A 21,602-nucleotide genomic window follows, 5' to 3' on the forward strand; every position below is an offset into this window, starting at 1 on the left:
TAAAGCATTTGCAATCTGTTGAAGCACGTTCGGGAACCCTGGATTCAGAGGTGTAAGACTCTGGGAGGGGTCTCAGGCAGAACTAGTGGGGGTCACTACCCACTCACAGCCATCCCACACACACCTGATGTCTCTTTGGTGAGAGCCCGAATGAACACACAACTGATGAAATAAAGTAGATTAGAGTTAGTTGTAAAAATGTAAAGAAAACTTTTTCTAATATAAAGTAATCTTAGGACTCGGTGCCTGTAGCTCAAGTGGCTAAGGCGCCAGCCACATACACCAGATCTGGTGGGTTCTAATCCAGCGCGGGCCTGCCAAACAATGACAACTACAATCAAAAAAAAAAAAAAAAATAGCCGGGCGTTGTGGCAGGTGCCTGTAGTCCCAGCTACTTGGGAGGCTGAGGCAAGAGAATCGCTTAAGTCCAGGAGTTGGAGGTTTCTGTGAGCTGTAATGCCATGACTTTCCACACAGGGCGACAGCTCGAGGCTCTGTCTCAAAAAAAAAAAAAAAAAAAGTAAGTAATCTTAGGATATAGTTAGACTCATTTAATTGTTTTTTTTCTAAATCAAGATTTTCTTCTTGACCCATGAACTCAGAACTAAACTTCTAGCAAGTCTGTTGCTAACTCTGGTGGCCCCCACAACCACCCCTGCTCATTTCTTCCCTGCCTCTTTGGCCACTTCCTTTTTAAGAAACTGCCCTGTTCTGGGTCCCTTTGAGAAGATGGCCCTGCTGGCTTTGGGGAAGTGGTTGACACCTGGTCACATCTGCCACAGCCAGGCTGTCTGTTTCTCCAGCATTTCTCACTCTCTCATCAGCTTGCCTGGTGGTAGCAGTACTCATTTTTTATTTCAGATTAAATCTAATTTTCTCACATTGTAGCCATTTCTGACCCTAGCAGTGGCATTATTATTAGACAATTTGCCTTTCTCTCCTTTGTTACAGTTAAAGGGCATGACTCAAACACATCCTGCATGTGGCTACAAGAGAGAAAGGCATAGACCTTCCATTTTTTATTATAGAGTAATTTCTTCTGAATCAGTTAAGGTTTTAATGTTTGCCTTCACAAAAAATGAAACACAGCTTCACAAATTAATGTTCTTTATCCATATCTTGGGGGAATTCTTTAATACTGTACAGTTAATGAAACAATTCAGCAATACTTCTTCCAAAATTATTGCTCCCTTATCTTCATCTGATCTAATAATCAAAACATATCCTCTAGTAACAAGACTTCTCTGATTTTAATTATCTTAACCCCTTGTCGCCAGGAGTAAAGATTTCTCTGATATCAAACTCACATGCAAAAGGCATCAGGCACCCCCAAGTGAGTGTGTCCCTCTCTAACCCCAAAGGAGTAAAGCTAATTGAATGAGAAGCCTTCTTAGGGCTTTTCATTTTTCCTAATATGCTTAATTTGTAGTCTGAAATCTAAACTAAGCAAGAATACCATTATTAGGAAAATATTTTATGAAAGAGACCTGTCAAATTGGCAATGTGATGCTTTTGTGACAGAGAACCATGGCCCCAAAGTGGTGACTTCCTTCTCCTTGTCCCTTCCCTCCCCTTCACTCATGTTTTTCCTTCTTGGGCCACATTTTTCAGTGTTAGGGGACTCAGACACACAGTAGGGCCTTGAATTGGTTTGCTGCTTCAGAGAGGTGGCTGCAGCCTCCAGCTAAGCTCTTAGCTTTTTGGAGTTGTGGGTGGTTTTGCCATGAACATTTGACAATGTGTCCTTGATTTTTAAGACAAATGCCAATGTGTTTGATGACAGTCACTTGGAGAGAAGATGTCTCCCACAGGCAGAAGGTTTAATGAGCAGAGTCTTTAGTCTTGAAATTATTGGGTTTTTCCACCAGTACATTCTAGCAGTACTTTCTGCAACTTGATATATTTGGGAACTAATTAATTGGTTTGCTTTTTCCAGCGCATGAAACTTCTGTCACTAAGATTTCTGACTTTCACTAAAATTGGTTCTGTCATTCCATGAGGATACCTGCCATCTGCATTTTTACCAGCCTTTCCTTGCTAAGGTTCTTTTTCAAGCAGAGTTCACAATAAACACATCACTATCCACATATGTGTATCATGCTCTAACCTTTAAATAGACATGGAAACAGACTCAAAAGTGGAAGATGTTTCTTCCTGCGTAATCTGACAAGTGCTCAAGCACCATGCCACTTGTAAAAGATAATTTTGTATTTGTAATTAATGAAATAACCCGACTGCTGTGACAAGGCTGCTATTTTTGATAACTCTCTATTCTGTGGTCCTGTGTTGGAACACTTTAATTCAGAGACAGTATAATTAGGCATCACCTGTATAACACTTGCTACACAGAAAATAATGCTACCAATAGCTTCAATTTAGAATGAGAATTTATAAGAAAGGCTGGCTAGCAGAATGCCAGTCTCCCCTAGGGAGAAATTGTATTTTCTAAAGATGCTTTAAAGATCAGTAGTTCCCACTGGGTAGGTGTGTATATGAATCACCCAGGGGTCTCCCAAACTGCATGTGTCTCCCCATACCTCAAGCCACTGTGGGAGGCTGCTGTGCAGTATAGGACTAAACCGTGTCCTTAGACTCATTCAATGCCTTTAATTCTAGATTTGGTGAACATGCCTCTAGACTATGCCTCTCTGGTGGTGAAGTTCCCGTGCCTGGCAGAATGCACCTGATGCCTGCTGCATTCCCACCCATCACCCAGTGCCGAGCCTGCCCTGTGGTGTTCTAACTGGCCTTTATGAACTTTACAAAACATCTATAAAGAGTTCATAAAGCTCTGATGTCCATCCCCCATGTGGGTGGGCAGGATAGTGGTCACTTACGGAGGTTGGGCCCAGAGCCATTCTGCCTGTGGCTAAAGAGGAAGCCCAGCCCCATCTGACATGGAGGCCTGTGTGTGTCCCTCCATGGCAGCTGCTGCCACCAGGAGCCATCAGGGGGAGAGATGCACCTCCAGAATGGCAGGAGCCAGTCCTGCCTTCAGAGCGCCCCAGAGATGGGACTCCCACTGCATTGTCCTGGTGGAGTCTTGAAAGCTCTGTGAGCACAGATCTGAGGGCAGGAAGCAAGTGTGGTCCTAGCACAGGAAGCAGAGTGGGATCCACCTGGCAGCTGTGGCGAGGACCTGGGGGAAGATCACTCTGGGAAGCCATCTCTCCAAAACCAAGGGGACCTTTTCTAGAAGCCTCGGGTGCCTTCTCAGGGTCGAGGTGTCATCTGGTCAGCAGTAGGAGGTCATAAATGGGTCCCTATATAATCTCATTATTTTGGACATCTGTGGTGAGCACTCTTCATGAGACCCACTAGCCTCATCTGCGTAGATCCAGGTATTTCCCATACAGACAGCCGCGAGTCTCTAGTACACATCACTGACTGTAACATACATTATTCCAGCGGCCTAAATACTGGCTTAGGTCCCTCCCATTGTGTAATGGCCCTGTTGTGGGAGGGATTGGCTCCTCTCTGCCCTACCCCTGGGTCACACCTGGTCCCAGTTCCTGGGAATGAGAGCTAACCAGCAGCACACGTGCCACGCAGACATCCCTCCTTTTCCGTGCAGAGCCATTCTACATCAGCCCTGCCACTCTTCCTGCCCAATCCAGTCTGCTATGGGTACCAGGACCCTACTTTTGGGGGCTAAGAGCTAGCCCACAAGTGTGACCCTCACTGTCACCCACTCTCTGGCCCTGGGAGTCTCTCTTCATCTCACATTCTCAGCATCCCAGTAGGGCATGTACAGCATTCACCCAGGGCTTTGGAAGGTTCCATGAAGACCTAGGCACGAGGGTGTCTCTGGGCTCCTCCCGTAGGCCCTGACCCAATAGGTTCTGAATTTACATACCTGCTTCCTCTCCCAAGGTGCTGTGGAGGTCATGTGTTCACCTGGGGAGCATCCTTGTGCTGTAGAAAAGGATGTACACACTGCCCAGGCCTGGACGCCAGGGATGCAGTGTCAGCCAGTGGGCTGTGCCTCAGACCCTGACCTGGACCAAGCATCCCCATGCCAACACCCTAACCTGAGCCAGTGGCTCTTCAGCCATCACCACAGAGAGCTTGGCCCTGTTCATCTATGTTGCACTAGTTTGACATGACAGAGGCCCTTGACTAGGACAGATACTGTTCATTGTGTACCAAAATAGTTGGCATTTTGCATTAAATCTCCTTACTATTTAAGTCTTAGGATTTTAAAAACTTCAAATAGATCATTCTTCTGGCACTTCAGCACACAACTGATGTGCACCCAGTAGCTTCCCAGATCCTTGCATGGACCCTGGACCCGTGTCTTTACCACAACTGTATTCAAGTTGCACTTGCTCATTCTCTGCTTCCCCACTACTATTCTTTGAAAACCGATATTGATTCTGAATCTCCCTGTTTCTCAGATCAGGAGCATAAGGCCCAGTCAGGCCGAGGGTCCAAGGTCACACTTGGCCAGGTCTCTGGCACCTGGCCCTATCCCCTGTTCTTTGACACAGACACTTTGGGGGAAGATAACCAGTTCCCGGACCCTGTTCCTTGGCATAAGATGTGGGGCTGCCTTTGCCACCTGTCAGCTTTTGACAATGAAGCTGCTTGGGGGCACGTGTGCTCCTTCTGTGGATCTGCCTCAGAGTAGTGGGGACCCTGAGAGGTGGCAGGCTGCCATCTAGAGACCTTCACAGACGGAACCCCTGCTGGTACTGAGCCAGGGTCCCCTCAGATCTCATGCAACCCTCTTCAGTACTGCCTGTCAGAGGGTCATAGTAGGAACAGCTGCAGCAGCACTAACAAGCAGCATTCCTGGGGTCCTTCTCCAAGTGCCCAGCGCTGTGCTAAGTGCTTAGCGTGCAGCACCTTGTTTAATCCTCCCAAAAGCTCTGTGAAATGTGCGTCGGCATCACCATTTTATAGGTGGCAAAATTGAGGCTTAGAGAAGTTAAGTTTTGTCCAGGGTCACCATAAGCCAGGACCCACTGGAACTCAGAGCCCACCTCACTAGTGTCTCCCATCCTTTCTGAACTGCTATGGGCAGAGAGGGCCATCCTGAGGTCTGTCTGGGTATGTATGGAAGGACCTTGGAGATATTTTTCTTTCTTTGGGCAGACATGTCTGCAGAAGTATTGTGATACTTAAATCAGCGTATGAGATGGCAGGACTGAGCACTGGCTTCAGTGCACCAGGCCACCAGCAGGAATGACACTTGAGGAAGAAGAGTGTCTATACAGATGACCAGAAACTGGAGCACCTCCTGTCCTTTTCAGATTGAAAGTGTTTGAAACTGGACTTTCTAGGAACCTCACAAGGAGTTTCTGATCAACAACCAAGCCAAGGACATTTGGTCTTTTTCGCACGGTGGGCATGTTCAGCCTCAGAGCCCTGTTGCTGTTCCATGTCATAAGACTCAATGGAGACCGCATGTAGGTACTTGCCGCCCCTCCCACCACCGCAGTTTTGAGATGTGGCGATCACACCAGGGTCATTTATAAGGAGACTTCAGTGGAGGCTGGGTTAAAGCACTCTGTGGGGCAGGACAGACCTCCACCTGGCTTCATCTAGCTTGTCTGTCCAAGACAAATGTCATCAGTTTACAAGAAATCTTAGCTATGTCTTGATTATATTGCCCCTAGGTAGTTGACAGAAATTTCAGTGGAAGCTGTTTAGCTGTCAATGAAAACTGTTGTATCCAACTAAAATACAGTTATGAATTGCTTAATAATGAGGCTACGTTCTAAGAAATGCATCGTTAGGTGAATTTATCTTTGTGCGAACATCATAGAGTATATGCGCACAAAGCTAGGTGGTATTTTTATTTATATGTTTTTTCATGTAGAAAACCAAATATCCCAGCACCATTACCAGTCATTTCCTCTACTTGACCTGCCATGCTAATGTCAGGGCCATATATCAGGTTTCTCTATATGACCCATTGTAATCTCACAGGAGCACAGCCATATAGGTAGCCTGTTGTTGACAGAAATGTCATCATGTGGCAGACAAATATACCTAGATTTCCATCCTAAAACCTCTGATCAGGGCCATTCATAGGTCTTCAGAGAAGCCATGCCCTTAGGAGGACTGCAGTGGGACTTAGCAGTGATAAGAGTCCTAACGTTCACCGAGGGCCCAGAAGTACCAACATCTCTAGTTCTTTGCTTTGTGTGACCCTCTGAGATAATTGCTATTATTCCCATTGTATAGATGAGTTTATTAACTTGCCCAGAAATCCTCAGCTTCTACATGACAGATTTGGACTCCAGATTCAGGCCACCAGGCTTGTTGGCCTGTGCCACGCCAGGTTCTAGAGTCCTCTGTGTGTTCCTGTCCTCACCCTTCTTTTCTACTTTCTCCTGTTCTCTGGATATGACCAAGGTGATAATGTGTTCTGCCCAACTTCAGTGAAGTCCACAGACTGACATGCGTTTTTCCGTCCCCAAAACGCTGGATAATCTTTTTACGAGGGAGGGCTGGCAATCAGTGCTTCCTACTATTTGACTATCGGGTAGAGAATGAAATAACCACCTCTTTACAAGGACCTTCTGACAACCTTTTGTAGGAAAATGAATACCTACCACCTCCTGTTTGATTATGACTGAGATAACCATTATAGCATATAAAGTCGGCAAGAGGTTTTAAAAAGGAACTAGGACAGAGCAATTTTACACAGCAGAAAATGCACACACAGAAATTGCCAACAAAGGCAACAGAAAAAGATGTGCTAAATTAATTTAGTTTACAGAACACCTGAATTCTTAAAACAGTGGGCAGATGGGGATGCAGATGGGCATCTCTTCCCAAACTCTGGGATGTTTTCAGTCGGATTTAAACTCATGGCGGGTCATGCAGAAGCTAAAAAGGCGCCTGGAAACCTATAGATAGGAAGATGCTGGCAATTCAGCTCGTGGCATTTGCACACCACCAGCTTGGTAAACATGCAGAATATCCAGGACCCTTCCCTGGGGCTTCGTGTTTTATGTTGAATTGTCTGTCTTTTTTCCCCAAACCTCCTTGGAAAAAGTCAAAAGCAGACTGGTCCAAAAACACTGTAGAAGGAAGCACCCCTACCAGCCCCCTACACCATGAACTTCAGCATGAAACCCCTGCAGAGGTGTGGACAAAAATGGCCATGTGAACAGCCAGACTTTTCTGAGCACGTCAGAGCATCATCATACTTTGGAAACGTGCCACTGCTCCTCAACATCTCTGGACCTTACCAGACACCTGTGTGCCTGGGAGCTCCTGTGCCTGCTGAGGAGATTGGCCAGGGCCCCTGATAAGTGGAGAGCAGAAACCCTCCAGCTTTGAGCGGCTGTCAGGGAAACCACCAAGCACTCAGTTGAACAGGCCTCCATTTCAAACATCCCAGCATCTGGGGCTCGAGGGTGTGAACTCATGTCTTCTCATACCTGTTTGATGCCGTTGCTCAACAGCGAAGGGCTTGTGTCTCCTGTTAGCCGGGCTCTGCCAGAGGTGTTGACAACCAACCATACAAGCCAGCCTAATGCAGTTTATGAAAAACAACACACTGCTTTTCAAACTCCAGAATAGCTCCTCTCCCTTCCATTTGCTGCTTTATGGCATCCCCTACCAAGTGGACTTCTCCTTGTCTGTTTTCTGCCTCTGTAACACTATTTCTTTCTGCTTTCATTACATTTGTGTTGTAACCTTGTGTAGCAATATGTGCGCACATGCACGTGCACACAGTCTTACTGACCATGCCAGAATCCAGAAGGAGAGATGTCTTGATGTTGCTGATTTTCATTTGTTTGAACTATCTTCCCCCTCAAGGCTGGCTGGCTATTGTGCAGGGGATATAGTCTGTGAAGTCCATTCACCTGTTGTGGGGCATGGCCACTAATAAAATTCTTCTCTGTTTTTAGCAACTGGAAGAAAAACTCAAGGGCCAGGCTGACTATGAAGAGGTGAAGAAAGAACTGAAGTAAGTATGGAAACACCTGTGGCCCTCAGAGGCTGGGATTCAGTAGGGCCTTCTGCTAACAAATTCCACTCCAGCAACAGGCACCCTCGCCTCTTTGCACTCATTCTTGGCAGATACTCAATGTCCTCGGCTACCCAGCACTTGGGTATTTGCACTCAGGCCTGTCCCTGAATTCTTTGGAATTCTTTCGTGCATTTAAAGTAACCCAACATGCACAGAATCATTGCATTTACAAAAATGATAAAACAGCTTGTTTTCCAGCTAGAAATTCCCCAAACAGAAAAGGGAGACATTTTGTGATTGAAAGCATGTACCTGGCCTCCTATCCCTAGACTCACCTCCTCCCAACCTCCCTTCCTCATTTGGGAGGCTACAGCCCAAAGCCTGTCCCACCTGCAGGGTGCATGCTGACATTCTTAAGCTTAGAGGTTCCTTTCTCTGGCCTGGTCTCAGGCCTGGCCCTCCAGAGCTTCCAGGTCCTGGTCCCTACCTGTCGCTACGCCTACCATGTTCCACACTCACAGACACCCTCCCCCAGCCTAGAGACTGCTATCACCCCCTACACACAGCTCCCCTTTGCCTGGGATCCCTCCTCAGGTGTTGGGCTCTCCTCCATCTCTCCAGGTGACCCCTCCTCATGGACCCTGGCTTCTGCTGTTCATAGCCACCTTCTTTCTTGCCCAAATTTTCAGTTTTTCCTTTTAAGACAAGCTGACAACCACCAGCCTCCAGTTCTTTGTATTCTTAATTACATTCCCTGAGGCCTGCTAAAAAGGCTTATTACTAGATGGCTTCTTTGACCTTACTTCCTCTTCCTCTCAGCTGGGGCTCACTCCCTGAGCATTCTCCCCCCACTCTCCTATCAACAGACCCCTCACCCCCACTAACAGTCTTTGCCTCTGTGACGTCTTCTGTCTGGTTGCCCTTTAGTACTTGCCAATCCACTCCTGGTCTTTCCCTGCCCTTCCCCCTTCTAAAAGAAAAGAAAAGGAAAGAAAGAAAAAGAAATGGGGGGCTCCTCCTCGTTTTTAGCCAGAGAAACACTGCTGTGAAGGCATTGCCTGGCCCCTCCTCCTGCCTTGGGTTTGGTGGTCATCACCCTCCTCCTCCACCAAGCTCACCTCTTTCCCCAGAAACCAAGGCTTCTGCGCTCCCCCCTACAAAACCTGCACCTGTCCATTCCATCCTGCCTGTGACCTGCCAGGCAGCAGGGTGGCCTCACTCACCCACCTCTTGCTGCCTACATCCTGCCAGGCCCTCTGTTGCATCTGTACACAGCACCCCTCAGCTATGTCTGAAAGGTCCACTTAGGAGCCTTTTCTTCCACGATGTGTTCCTGAAAGCCATGCAGGATGATGCATACCTGTAGCCCCAGCTACTCAGGAGGCCGAGGCAGGAGGATCCCTTGAGCCCAGGAGTTTGTGTCTACCCTCAGCAATGTAACAACACCTCATCTCTCAAAAAGAAGAGATGGCTTTCTGGCTGCTTCTCTAAAAAGAAGAGATGGTTTCTAGCTTTCTAACTTCCCAGTGAACAGGTGTCCTATGGAATACATGCCTATGTCCCCTCCCCATCCCATCTACATGTCTTCCCCAATAGGCTACACTGTTTTCAAGTCCTTGCTCATCCCAGTCATTTATAAAGCACCCTGTTTCTACAGGATCCTCTCAGATGCTCACTCCTCACTGAGACCCCATCTCCAACCCAAGGGGATCCCTCTTGCCAAGGGCCCTCAGCAGTCTTTCTACAGACCATTTGTCGTCTGTGACCTGCAGTGGCTTGTAAATTTCATGGGGATGAGGGTCATGAGTGGTTCTGATCCTCCAGGGGCCAGGGAGATCTCAGGTCTTTGTAAAGATTTGGTGAATAATGAAGAGATGCTTGAGTTTTTAGTATAAACTTTTAGACTTCTGTCACATGATCCTAAAAAGATATCAAACAAGGGTGAAGAGTATAGTAGCAAACACCACGAAGACTATTAGGAAAAGACAATTTCTCCAGACAGCTCATCACTTCTCTCTCGTGTGAAGAGGGTCCAGGATTACATCACAATTTTCAATAGTACACTATAAAATTACATGTTTTACCCATATTAGCTCCTCTTTGTTCCTATATTTGTTAGTTTATACTATGAGGATTCCTGTGAAGATGTAACCACAGTTAAATGATGGGAGGTCAGTTCCTCAACCAGTGCAGTGACCTCCTACTGGGTCCTTTGCCTGTAATGGCATCTTTACACATTGTGGTGGTGTTCTGATGACACTTCTGTGGAGCTCACAGGAGGACAGAGGCTTAAAGTTGTGGCTGTGGCTGCAGGAACACTAGGAAAGTGAGCTGACATGATATAGCCAGGTCATTCTGAGTCTTGCTTTTCTCTGCTCAGTGTTTAAAAGGTACACACACTAGCAGCTCCTGAGGGCCACATACACTCACAGAAAGAAAGGAGCGTCCATGGCAGAAGGAACTTGAGAACAGTAGTTCTGGGGATATGGACTTGCTCAGCTCTTGAACTTGTTGAAATAGTCTAGAGATTCGAGTGATTAGGGCATAGCCCCTTTTGGTAACAAGAATAACTAAGAAGTCGTCTTCTCTTGCCTCACCCTAGTCTTTGTGCTCTTTCCCTGCCTGGGGCTGCAAAGCCCATCTGCCCCACTGCTCTTTTGAGTGATCCACATATGGGACAGTGCTCTCTGCCTGGCTTCCCTGGTGCCCAAGTAGTGCCAGTGACCAAGTGAACATGGGGAGGGGGCAGCGCTGATGAGCTCCCCTCTCCCTAGCTCCCTTGTTACAACTTTTTTGTTCCCTTTAAGCTTTACAAATACATTCCATTTGCAACAATGTTATGTCTGTATTAAACTTTAAAATTATACTCTGAACAGACCTGGTGTGATTCCATATGGAATGATTTACATGCTGGGCAAGAAACTTTTGCCAGCCAACTGCTAGTTGAATAGTTATTCTAGAGACATTATCAAATTATATTACTGCCAGGGAAGTTGTTAAAGTTGTCAGTTCCTCATTTCCTGGAGAGCAGGAAATTGTAATGTTAATGCTTATTAATGTGGCTGTTAGCAAAGGTGTAAGTACAAAATAACCTCTCTGTCTTACTCTTTCAGTATTCTGAAGTCTATGGAATTTGCACCATCTGAGGGAGCTGGGACACAGGTACACAGTCTTACTTTGCTTTGAGTGTCACCCTGGTGGCCATTGGTCCCCTGGGCAGGTGTGCTTCACTGTCTCAGTATTTACCTGAGACCTCAAGAATATTTATCCAAGTTAAAGTAAATTACCTTTAACAAAAAGAGCCAAAAAGAGAAAAGGTAACATTTTCCAAACTGGTGACTCCACTCAAGTGAAACTGTGGTTTTACTTGTATAGATCCTAAGAACGTGGATAAAAAATAATTTCAGATTATGTTAAGGAGTAGCCAGAAATAGATTGGCTTAAGAACTTTACACACCACCTCAGTGGAGAAGGCACAAGAGCAGAATAACACAGGTGCAGGGCCACGAGAGAAATCTCTCCTGATGCCCAGAAAGCAGCAGATAACCTCTGTAGCTGGCAGAAAGAAAAGGGTTACTGTTACTTCCTGACACAGGTGCGTGGCTTGACAGCTGGTCCTGTTGCCAAATGAGATAGAGGTTTCAACTGTTCGAGTTTGGGGACAGATTAGAAAATAACTGATTGTCTAGAAGCTATGCACATCTAAGCAGATGAAAGAGAAATGCCTTTAGCTGAAATTAATTCTTTTTAAAAGGCACTTGAATGTTGTCCTCTTGTGTGTCAAACATCTGTGGGGAAGCCAGCTGTCTGACACCCCTGTTGGAGTCGGATGGAGAGCTGGGAAGGAAGGTGGCTCAGGGAGTGGTGGGGAGCTGACCCCACGTGGGCCCTGTGGTGAGCCCCACTCTGCCCTGTCTAGGATGCGGCCAAGCCCTTGGAGGTGCTGCTGCTGGAGAAGAACCGCTCGCTGCAGTCTGAGAACACCGCACTGCGCATCTCCAACAGTGACCTGAGCGGTAGGTTGGCCAGGCCTCACGTGGTGCTTGGTTCACTTCCAAGGATCAAGGAAGAGGAAGGTGAACCGTGAGTCTGGGCTGACGCATGGCGGGAGCATCACTGGTTGACAAGAGCCTAGACTAACAAGTGTTGGGTCTCATCCTCCTCACCATTCTCCCTCCCCTACCCCTTGCTTAAAGCCAGACACCAGCATTTCGTGAGCCGCAGAAAGTCTGCAAAGGTCAGTTAGGGGCAGTGTGGCCAGTGATCCCAGGAGGGACAAGCGGAGGATGTTGGCTTTTCCGATCTGTGTCTGGTTGTGCTGCATGTAGGCCGGGGCAAATGTGAGCTTGGCCTCTCTCTGGTGGTGTTTCCAGGGGCTGCTTAGAGGCATAGCCCTGGTCCCTCTGGGCTCAGTAAAGCTTTTTTCTTCCTTTGTCAGGTTTTCTTTGGGGACGCGTCCCCCATCCTTAGCCTTTCTTTGTTTATCCCAAAATGGTGGCGTCACTGACTGTGCTTCTGGTTTGGGCAGCTGATAAACTGTTTAAAGGTGTCTTGGGTTTCGACGATAATTGCATTCTTAAAATGTGCGTGCCTCCGATCAAATGGACTCAGAACAAGAGGTGTGAGAGAACCCATTGGTCCTAACATGTCAGTGTTTGCTGCTCCTCAGGTGGGGCCCTGTGGTAATAGCGCGAAGGCCAGAGGCTCAATCCAAGGCCCACAACCTGTCGACTCTTCCCTGTGTGTGTTACCGGCTCCTTGCCACGTTAGGAGTTGGAATCTATGTCTAGGGGATTCTCCAGGCTGCAACATACAAGAAAGGCGCAAACATGAATGCATGTTGCTTGTGTTGGGGGGCCTTGTTTGGCTGACTTAACAAATTCAATCAAAAACAAACCAACACACCTCATTGGCCCTTGTAAAATCTGCACTTTTTTTCCCTTTTGTGGAGCAAACTTTGCATTTTGGTCTTGGTTTTTTTTCCCTTTGGAATCCCCCATAATGCATTCTGTTTGCCCTTCCTTGTAGGGTCAGCCAGGAGAAAAGGGAAAGACCAGCCTGAGAGTCGGCGCCCTGGACCTGTGCCGGCCTCCCCTCCTCCTCAGTTGCCCCGCAACACGGGGGAGCAGGCTTCCAATACTAACGGTACACATCAGTTCTCACCAGCGGGGTTAAGTCAAGACTTTTTCAGCTCATCCCTGGCAAGCCCCAGCCTACCCCTGGCTTCTACAGGAAAATTTGCACTAAACTCTCTCCTCCAGCGACAGCTAATGCAGTCCTTCTACTCCAAGGCCATGCAGGAAGCAGGAAGCACAAGCATGATTTTTTCAACAGGTCCATACAGCACAAACTCCATATCTTCCCAAAGTCCATTACAACAAAGCCCAGATGTAAATGGCATGGCCCCATCCCCCAGCCAGTCAGAAAGTGCTGGGAGCGTCTCCGAGGGCGAGGAGATGGACACTGCAGAAATCGCCCGGCAGGTCAAAGAGCAGCTGATCAAGCACAATATCGGACAGCGCATTTTCGGACATTACGTCTTGGGACTGTCTCAAGGGTCCGTGAGCGAGATTCTGGCCCGGCCCAAGCCATGGAATAAACTGACAGTTCGCGGCAAGGAGCCTTTTCACAAGATGAAGCAGTTCCTCTCGGACGAGCAGAATATCCTGGCTCTTCGCAGCATCCAAGGCCGACAAAGAGGTGAGAGACTGGCATGGGCTAGTGTCAACGTGAGTCCATCACAAACGTTGTGTGTGTGTGTCTGAGTATCTGTGTATGTGATACAACATTTTTACATCACATCAGGTAAAATTCTCTCCAGTTCTCTTATCCTGTCCAGAGCTCAAGGGTTGACCCGCATGAGCTAAGGCTGTTAGGTGTGGGAGATCTGGCCTTTGAAACACTCAGCACCCTGCACTTAGGAGCTCAGTGTTTTGGTAGTACATATCTGGTAGGAGGGAATTACACTACACCACATTCCGGTGCCGCAGCGTCGGTACGTCTAGGCGGCCTGAGTGTTGGCCTGCAGGTGGGAGGAGATCCCATCCAGCCCACAGCAGCAGCATCGGGCGGGCTCCATCCTCACACAGAGCTGGTACTGTGAGGGGAGCAGATCCCAGACACATTCCCTCCTCTTCTCCCACTCCCAGAAGAGGGAGCGACCAGGGGTCATCTGACCTACAGTGTTTTTGTGCCATTAGTAATTTGTTTAGCATTATGAGCAAAGTGAGCCTGGCTTGAGTAAAATACATGAAAGTTTTATTCAAACACCCTTGCTACTCCACCCTCCATAAAAGGGTAAAACGTCAGTCACATTTATAATTCAAAGAATAAAAGAAGAGGGGATCAGTCTGCTAAATCAGCAGGGATATAGAGATATCATTTTATCAGACACATTTGAAAGTTCAGATACAAATGGAGAAGGGAGAAGTTCTGAACAGCATCAATCTGCACCAAGAACACAGGGCATTTTATGGTGATGTTAACTTAAATTGAATGTCTCTGGATGATTAATGTGAGCGGGGGGCTGGTGGGTGATTTGCTTCCAGGCAGTTCTCCCTCCCTCATACCTTTTTGGCATTGCTGCCGCAGGCAGCTCCTTAGGTCTGTCTGATCTCCTATAGCAGAGCCATGGCCTGTGTAGGCCAATCAGCCAGGGAAGGGCCTCTCAGAAGTTTCTAGTAACTCCTGAGTTGCATAGGAAGCCCTAAGCCCTTTCTTTAGCAGCAGACGGCTCAGATTTCATGTCACACAGCCCATATCGTCAACACCACCATTCCCCTGATTGTTTTGTTCTTACCACACTTGTTTTTCAACAGAGAATCCAGGCCAGAGCCTGAACAGACTATTTCAGGAAGTACCGAAACGAAGAAGTGGGTCTGAAGGTATGTTGCAGGCAGGTGTTTTTCTTTGCAGTCAGTAACCTAGGAAGCAGCATGTCCTTAGCTGTATATTTGGGTTAAAACTGTACAGTGTAATTCTGGCCTGGAACCTGATGGAAAAACAGAGCTAGTAAGTATAAAACAAGGCACGGGTTCAAGTCTGCCCAGCCTCTTCCTCCTGAGCTGCCTGTGAGTGCAGACAAGGCATAAAGAGGTGTCACTAAGATATGTCCCCAGAGTCCGAAACCCAGCCCCTTTCGGATTCCAATTACACTTTTCCCATTTTCTCAGAAGCAGGTGAAAGAATTATAGTTGTTGCTCTGAGAAAAATCAGTAATGAGTCAAATCAAATGCTGCTGCTTCCTTGTACTTTTAACTCTGAAGTATGTTCAGGGGACTCTGGAGGGGATAAATCCCAAATCCAGTCTGTTCTCCAGTGGGCCTTGGCAAGCCAAACCCTACCCCCACCCCCGTACTCCTTAGAGTTGCATCTTTAACAGGGCTTTATCCCGGTGGTGTACTCGTTTTTAAATGGTTTAATGTGGTGGTTCAGATTTAGTAAGATACTGAAAAATTTAATTATCTAGATAGCCACCCCAAGAAAATCTGGGACCAACTCCTGGCCGTAGTAGCCCCCTTGCTTCCACACATGAGGCTGTGCTGCAGGGCATCATGTGAACGTAGAGTAAATTCTTGTCCTTTAGGAACTTCAGCAGGCTTCTCTCCTCCTTCATAAATTTTAAAAAGACATTATGTGATAGTAGATTTCGGAACTTTCAAGTTAAGCCTGTGCCTCTGTGCCTTGTAAATCCAAATGATGGGCTGGCGATCATCCTCACCCTCAGCCCTCCTTCCCTGTTCTCCCCATGTGAGATGCCAGCCTCCAGTAACTGTGCAGAGCTGAACAGAGTCCCGGGCCAAAGCAGTTGTTGGAGTTGCTTTTAAATGACTCATGAAAAACAATGCCTTTTAATTTTTCATCTTTTTTTATGCTGGATTAAATGATTTGCTCTCCTGGGTACTAACCCGTCAGCAATGTCCAGCTTGGGTAAATGTGAGAGCTTCTCCCTCTGGCAGAATGACATTTACCGTGAGGGAGATTTCATCTGGAAGCCCCTCCTGCCTGGTGTCTCGGCACGGGCCATGGAGTTACACTCACAGCAAGGACAGGCCACTGGGAGGCCAGTCACGCGTGCCTCCTTACCTCACCAGCCTCCCCTCGGGGCACTTTATCAGAATGACATCTTCGTGCAGCACTGATTTTTATCCAAGGTTTAGGTTTGATGTCATTGCTGTGACTTCTCCCTGCAGGTAACATCACTACTCGGATCCGAGCCTCTGAGACTGGCTCCGATGAAGCAATCAAGTCCATCCTGGAGCAAGCCAAGAGGGAGCTCCAAGTGCAGAAAACTGGTATGGCTTCTATTTCTTCGACCACTGTCTTGCAAACTTATTTAAAAGAATTGTCGGAGTGTTCTGGTCAACAGTAATTCAAAAAAAAAAAAAAAAAAAAAACAACTGTGAATGTTCTGTTTTCAAGCATTTAGGTGCATACAGAGAGAGGAGCAAGTCTGTGTGATTGGTAGTTTTGCTAAGTTACAGTTCTTATAAAGTCATTCCCTAGGATTGACTCAAGATTGTACCCCTCTCCTAGAATCTCCTTAGCCTAATTTAAAATACCAAGTAGTATGCATCAAACAGCCTTTTTTAAATGCAATATGGGCTTTTGCTATTTGATTATTATCACACTTGACCAATATAATTGAAAAGGACAGGCAAAAAATAAATTCTTAATAGCTGCTGTGGGGAAGTGGATGTTGCCAGTGGGGGCAGCAGCGTGTGTGCTAAGGTATCTGCCTCAGGGCTCAGGGCTCTAAGCTCCCTGAGAACTGCATTTTCTGGAGGAAAGAACTCCCAGGTTTCAACTTCTTTCTGACCAAGCTTTGACTGTTTGAGCGGAATGCTGTGTGGCAGACTCAGCTCAGACCTGCAGGAGAGGAACCTGAATGTCTTAAGTTTTCGTCTGGGTGCTCAGCACACAGACATGGGCCTGCCCCGTGGTTGTGAAGCCCATGCCCTACAGAGCCCTGCAGCCCAGGCCTGCTTACTGACTCTTTTCCAACCTCCCACATAGTTCATCCAGTGGGTAGAGGGTACCAGGCCTGGGCTGGATACTTTCTCCTGCCTTCCTCTGCTCAAACTGAGTCCTCATAACCTGGAAGATGGGTTTTATTATCCTGTTACTCCTGATTAGCCAGTTCAAACTCAGAGTTAAGATAATTTATCCAAACACATTAAATGTTAGACACTGGGTAGAAACCCTAGCCTCCTAGCTGTGGTCCCTGCACTTTCCCTTCTGCTGCCATCGACCTCCTCCTGAAGGCCCCAGGGTGGTCACAGCCAGTCCTTGTGGGACTTCAAGCCTGACAGCAGATGGGGCGTTCATTCCCATGTGGTTCCTGCTCTCTCATTGGCCAGAGTGGAGGCGTAAGCCAGCACTGCCTCTAGGTGTCTAAACAACCAGAGCCTTAGTAAGCGGCCCCTGTAGGAACTGAGAGTAGGAAACCCACTTCGAGGTTTGGGTCCCTTTATTATGTGTTTCCTCCCAGTGCCTTGGTTCCTTTGCAAAGTAGTGGCACTGCCTGTACCGGAAGACACTAAGAAGGCACGTGAGCTTGAGAAAGAAAGGCACTCTGTTAAGTAGGTAAGGCACTGCAGAAGCATTGTTGCTATTATTTTAGGAGTTTTTAGGCATTTAGAACAGATGAAGAGCCAGTTTATATGATTTCTTCTTCTGGCTGTGAAAGGTATATGATTTAGGGAACAAGTGACAGAGATAGGAAGGCCATAAACTACCAAAACATCACATCAGAACTGGGCATCCTGAAGGGGCATTCAACCAGTGCCATTCTTCAAAGTCACACAGGAGCTGGTGACAGATGCAGATGCTGGGCCAGCCCCCCTTTTCCTCAGTCAGACACAACAGGGGCCTGGGCTTGTGCATTTTAATAGCTAACAACCAGCAATCTGGACCATTATCCATCCGAATGTACGGATGGGAATACTGAGGTCCGACAATGCCTTGTGACTTCCCAAACCACACATCCTGGAGTCCCAGCCTCATTGTGAACCTCACTGTGGCTCCTCTGCCCCAAGGGAGGCTCACTGCTGCTGGTTACACCACAGCAAAGACTTGGAGCTCACCCCCAGATGGCCCTTTACCATTCCTCAGGAGACTCTGTTCTCATGTTGCAGTTAGCGTCTAAACTCTGACAGTACCAGTAGGATTTGAGGATATGCCACAGGAGAACTGACATGAAGTTTAAAGTTCTCAGGGAAAGGAGACACAGGAGGGCATACAGGGGAGCATCCGCATGGCTCCGCTTTTTCACCCTCTCAGCTGGCGTGTGCCAGGAGCTATCTGGCCATTGAGCAGTAGCAACTGTCCTCTGCCCTTATGCCCAGACAAGAAGCATGAATGTTTCCTCATCTGGGAAAAGCATTGGGAAAATAGCACAGAGTGGTTCTCCCAAATAACCCCCATTTTGTGGAGTGCCAGGAGGAAGGAGGCTGGACTGGGGGAAGCACATCCCCAGCTGATGGGGGTGATTCCACCACAGTCTCACCCCTATGTTTGCCTTGTGCAGCGGAGCCGGCCCAGCCTTCTTCCATGTCCAGCAGTGGAAGCTCCGATGACGCCATCCGCTCCATCTTGCAGCAAGCCCGCAGAGAGATGGAGGCCCAGCAGGCCGCCCTTGACCCAGCCTTAAAACAAGCGCCACTGTCCCAGCCTGACATCGCCATTCTGACCCCCAAGCTGCTGTCCTCCTCATCCATTACTGTGCCCAGCTACTCTCCTCTCGCCCTCTCCCTGAAGAAGGCCCCTGAGGCCAGTGCCGCTGTTCTCCCAAACCCCCCAGCCCTCAAAAAGGAAACCCAGGATGTCCCTGGGTTGGACCCCCAGGGAGTGGCCGAGTCCACACAAGGGATTCTGAGACATGTGAAAAACGAGGTGGGCCGCAGTGGCGCATGGAAAGACCACTGGTGGAGCACAGTGCAGCCAGAGAGGAGAAACACTGCTTCTTCTGAAGAAGCCAAGGTCGAAGAAGCCAGCAGTGGGAAAGACAAGGTCAGCAGTGGCCAGCCACGACCCGAGCGCAGCCAGATCCAGGGACCCTCATCGTCAGAGTACTGGAAGGAATGGCCCAATGCTGAGTCTCCGTACTCCCAGAGCTCAGAGCTAAGTCTGACTGGAGCTAGCCGCAGTGAGACACCCCAGAACAGCCCTCTGCCTTCCTCCCCAATTGTGCCCATGTCAAAGCCCACCAAGCCCTCAGTCCCTCCACTGACCCCCGAGCAGTATGAGGTCTACATGTACCAGGAGGTGGACACCATCGAGCTCACCCGGCAGGTCAAAGAGAAGCTGGCCAAGAACGGCATCTGCCAGCGGATCTTTGGGGAGAAGGTAAAGGGTTCGATGTGGGTCTTCCCATCCCTTCTCATTGCCTAGGACCAAGTGTCTACCCTGGAGGTGTGGCCATCACCCACTTTAATTAACTCAAGAGCATAGGCTTTGGGGAAGCTAGTCAGTGACTATCCAGCTCCTTGATTCCAATTTTAGTATATGTGCTGCCGAAGTGAGCACCAGCTCCCTGATTCCATTTGCTTGACCACTTGAGGCCAGGCTCTGTGCTCAGCCTCTCAACCCCACACTGGGAGGAAGATGGTAAAAATCACCATTTTTTTTAAGGGACTTTACATGCTCATCCTCATTTCAACAGAGAAAGACACCCTGGCTCAGGGTGTCTTCACTGCTTGCCCCAGACTGGCAGGCAACGGAGTCCAAGTCTAGCTTCCACTACCAAGTAGAGCTGAAAGGCACCTTTGCAGACTGTTTTGTCCAAAAAAGATTGATCCAGTCACATAGAGGGACTACTATGTGGAGAATCAAAAGGGACGTGCTAGAAAAAGCCACATGAAGTGTAATCATGCCTTTCTCCTATAACTTGGAAGGCCTGGGGTGTCATCTAGCAAGAGAGGTGAAGCGACCTTCCTGGGACACACACAGCTCAGGGTGGCCCCATGTCTGCTCTTGTTTCCATGTTGGCCTTCGTTGGCTCAGGAAAATGTAATTTTTCTTGGACAAGTTTCCAGACCCTTTCTGTTCTTGGTGTTTTCCTGGTAACTGTGATTCTGGATACTAGGGATTAACCATGCTTATAAAATCTAAAATAAACACAGTGCCCCAATATCCTTCTAGATTAAGTAATGGATTGCTATACATAAAGAGAAGTACCCTACTGCCCTATAGGGCACCTTCCTGAAGGGTCATATGGCTGAGTCAGCGGGGACCCACACAGTGCTGTCCCTCCTGCCCTGCACTGTCCTGTCTTTAGTGTTTGTGATATGCCATGCTCTGAATCTTACAATACTTGGTGTGAACTCTTTGTCCTGATTTTGCAAAAGGTGATGGAGGTGCATAGAAATGAGGATGAGCATGTAAAGTCCCTTAAAATTTCTAGTTCAGTGTTGTAAAAATATCATTTGAGAACATTTAAATAGACATTTGTGCTCATGCCTTAAATTTAGCAGAGACTTAATAGCGTTGAACTTGTTTGGCCCATGAGTGCAGTTTATTCTGGAACTTGAGAACTTTTCAAAAGAGTGATCGGATGCAGCCCCTAAATATCTCTGGGCTGCATCTGTGTCCCGTGGGGGGTGTTTGTGCCTATACATATGTATGGCCATATGTGAGCGTAAGAAAACTTGGGTGTGTACGCGCAACTTGTCGATCATCTGCAGCTGAATGTCACTCCCAGGCTGCCTATCCCACCCCACTAGCTCACCTCTGGGTTCTCACCTTTGAACAGGATGTGATCCAGAGGGAGCAAACCTTTCTAAATGCCACCCTGAATCAGGATCAGCAAAGGAAACATCCCTCTGGAGGGGTTCTTGGCTACCAGGCAAAGAGCAAGGTGCTCCACCACCTCTTCCTCAGGTTGTCAAGATGACAGCCCTGCAGCCTTGGCAGATCAAGGCCCAGGGTGGGAGCTCCTCCCTGCCCTTTCCCAGCCTCCCTGGGAGCTAAAGGCTGCGACCACAGCTATGTCTCACCCAAAACTCTTCCTGTACCAGGGCCTCAGCCCACCAGTGATTTTTTTTTTTTTTTTTTTTTTTGAGACAGAGTCTTTGTTGCCTCAGTAGAGTGCCATGGCCTCATAGTTCACAGCAACCTCAAACTCTTGGGCTCAAGCAATCCTCTTGTCTCAACCTCCTGAGACGGTATCTCACTCTTGTTCAGGCTGGTCTCAAACTCCTGAGCTCAGGCAATCCACTCAACTCACCCCAAGTTGTCACCAGCCCCAGGCTATGTGTCTGTGCTCAAAAGTCAGCCCTAGAAGCTCTCCTGGGTTCTGCCACCTCAGTCAGGCCCCCACAGAGCCATGTGTATATCACTGAAGCATTCCACTGCATCACACTGATACCGGGGACACTGATGGCTGTGTGTTTTTGGTTGCCACTCCAGGTGCTGGGCTTGTCCCAAGGCAGCGTCAGTGACATGCTATCCCGGCCAAAGCCATGGAGCAAGCTGACCCAGAAAGGCCGAGAACCCTTCATCCGGATGCAGCTTTGGCTAAACGGCGAGCTGGGCCAGGGTGTCCTGCCTGTCCAAGGGCAGCAGCAAGGGCCAGGTAACCATAGCCCTGCCCAGAAGCAGCGCTGGGGAGCAAAGGATCCATGGGGTATTCGGCTACCACCTAAGACCATAGCCACAGCAGCCCCTGGGC

General features: G+C 48.1%; 1 protein-coding gene across 4 annotated transcripts in view; it reads left to right on the forward strand.

The window, feature by feature from the left end:
- CUX1 (cut like homeobox 1) overlaps nt 1–21,602 on the forward strand; it is a 383,513-nt gene that overhangs the window by 302,283 nt on the left and 59,628 nt on the right. For 3 of the 4 annotated variants that reach the window (XM_053554217.1, XM_053554216.1, XM_053554215.1), the window contains exons 12-14: nt 7,872–7,930; nt 11,047–11,095; nt 11,853–11,949. In XM_053554217.1, coding sequence (XP_053410192.1) covers nt 7,872–7,930; nt 11,047–11,095; nt 11,853–11,949 — 205 coding nt within the window. Of the gene's footprint in view, nt 1–7,871; nt 7,931–11,046; nt 11,096–11,852; nt 11,950–12,961; nt 13,634–14,751; nt 14,818–16,125; nt 16,228–18,461; nt 19,280–21,340; nt 21,507–21,602 lie in introns of all 4 variants that reach the window. The other variant, XM_053554218.1, reaches the window with a different exon arrangement.

This window comes from Nycticebus coucang, chromosome 12, assembly GCF_027406575.1.
Source record: "Nycticebus coucang isolate mNycCou1 chromosome 12, mNycCou1.pri, whole genome shotgun sequence".
Lineage (NCBI taxonomy): Eukaryota > Metazoa > Chordata > Mammalia > Primates > Lorisidae > Nycticebus > Nycticebus coucang.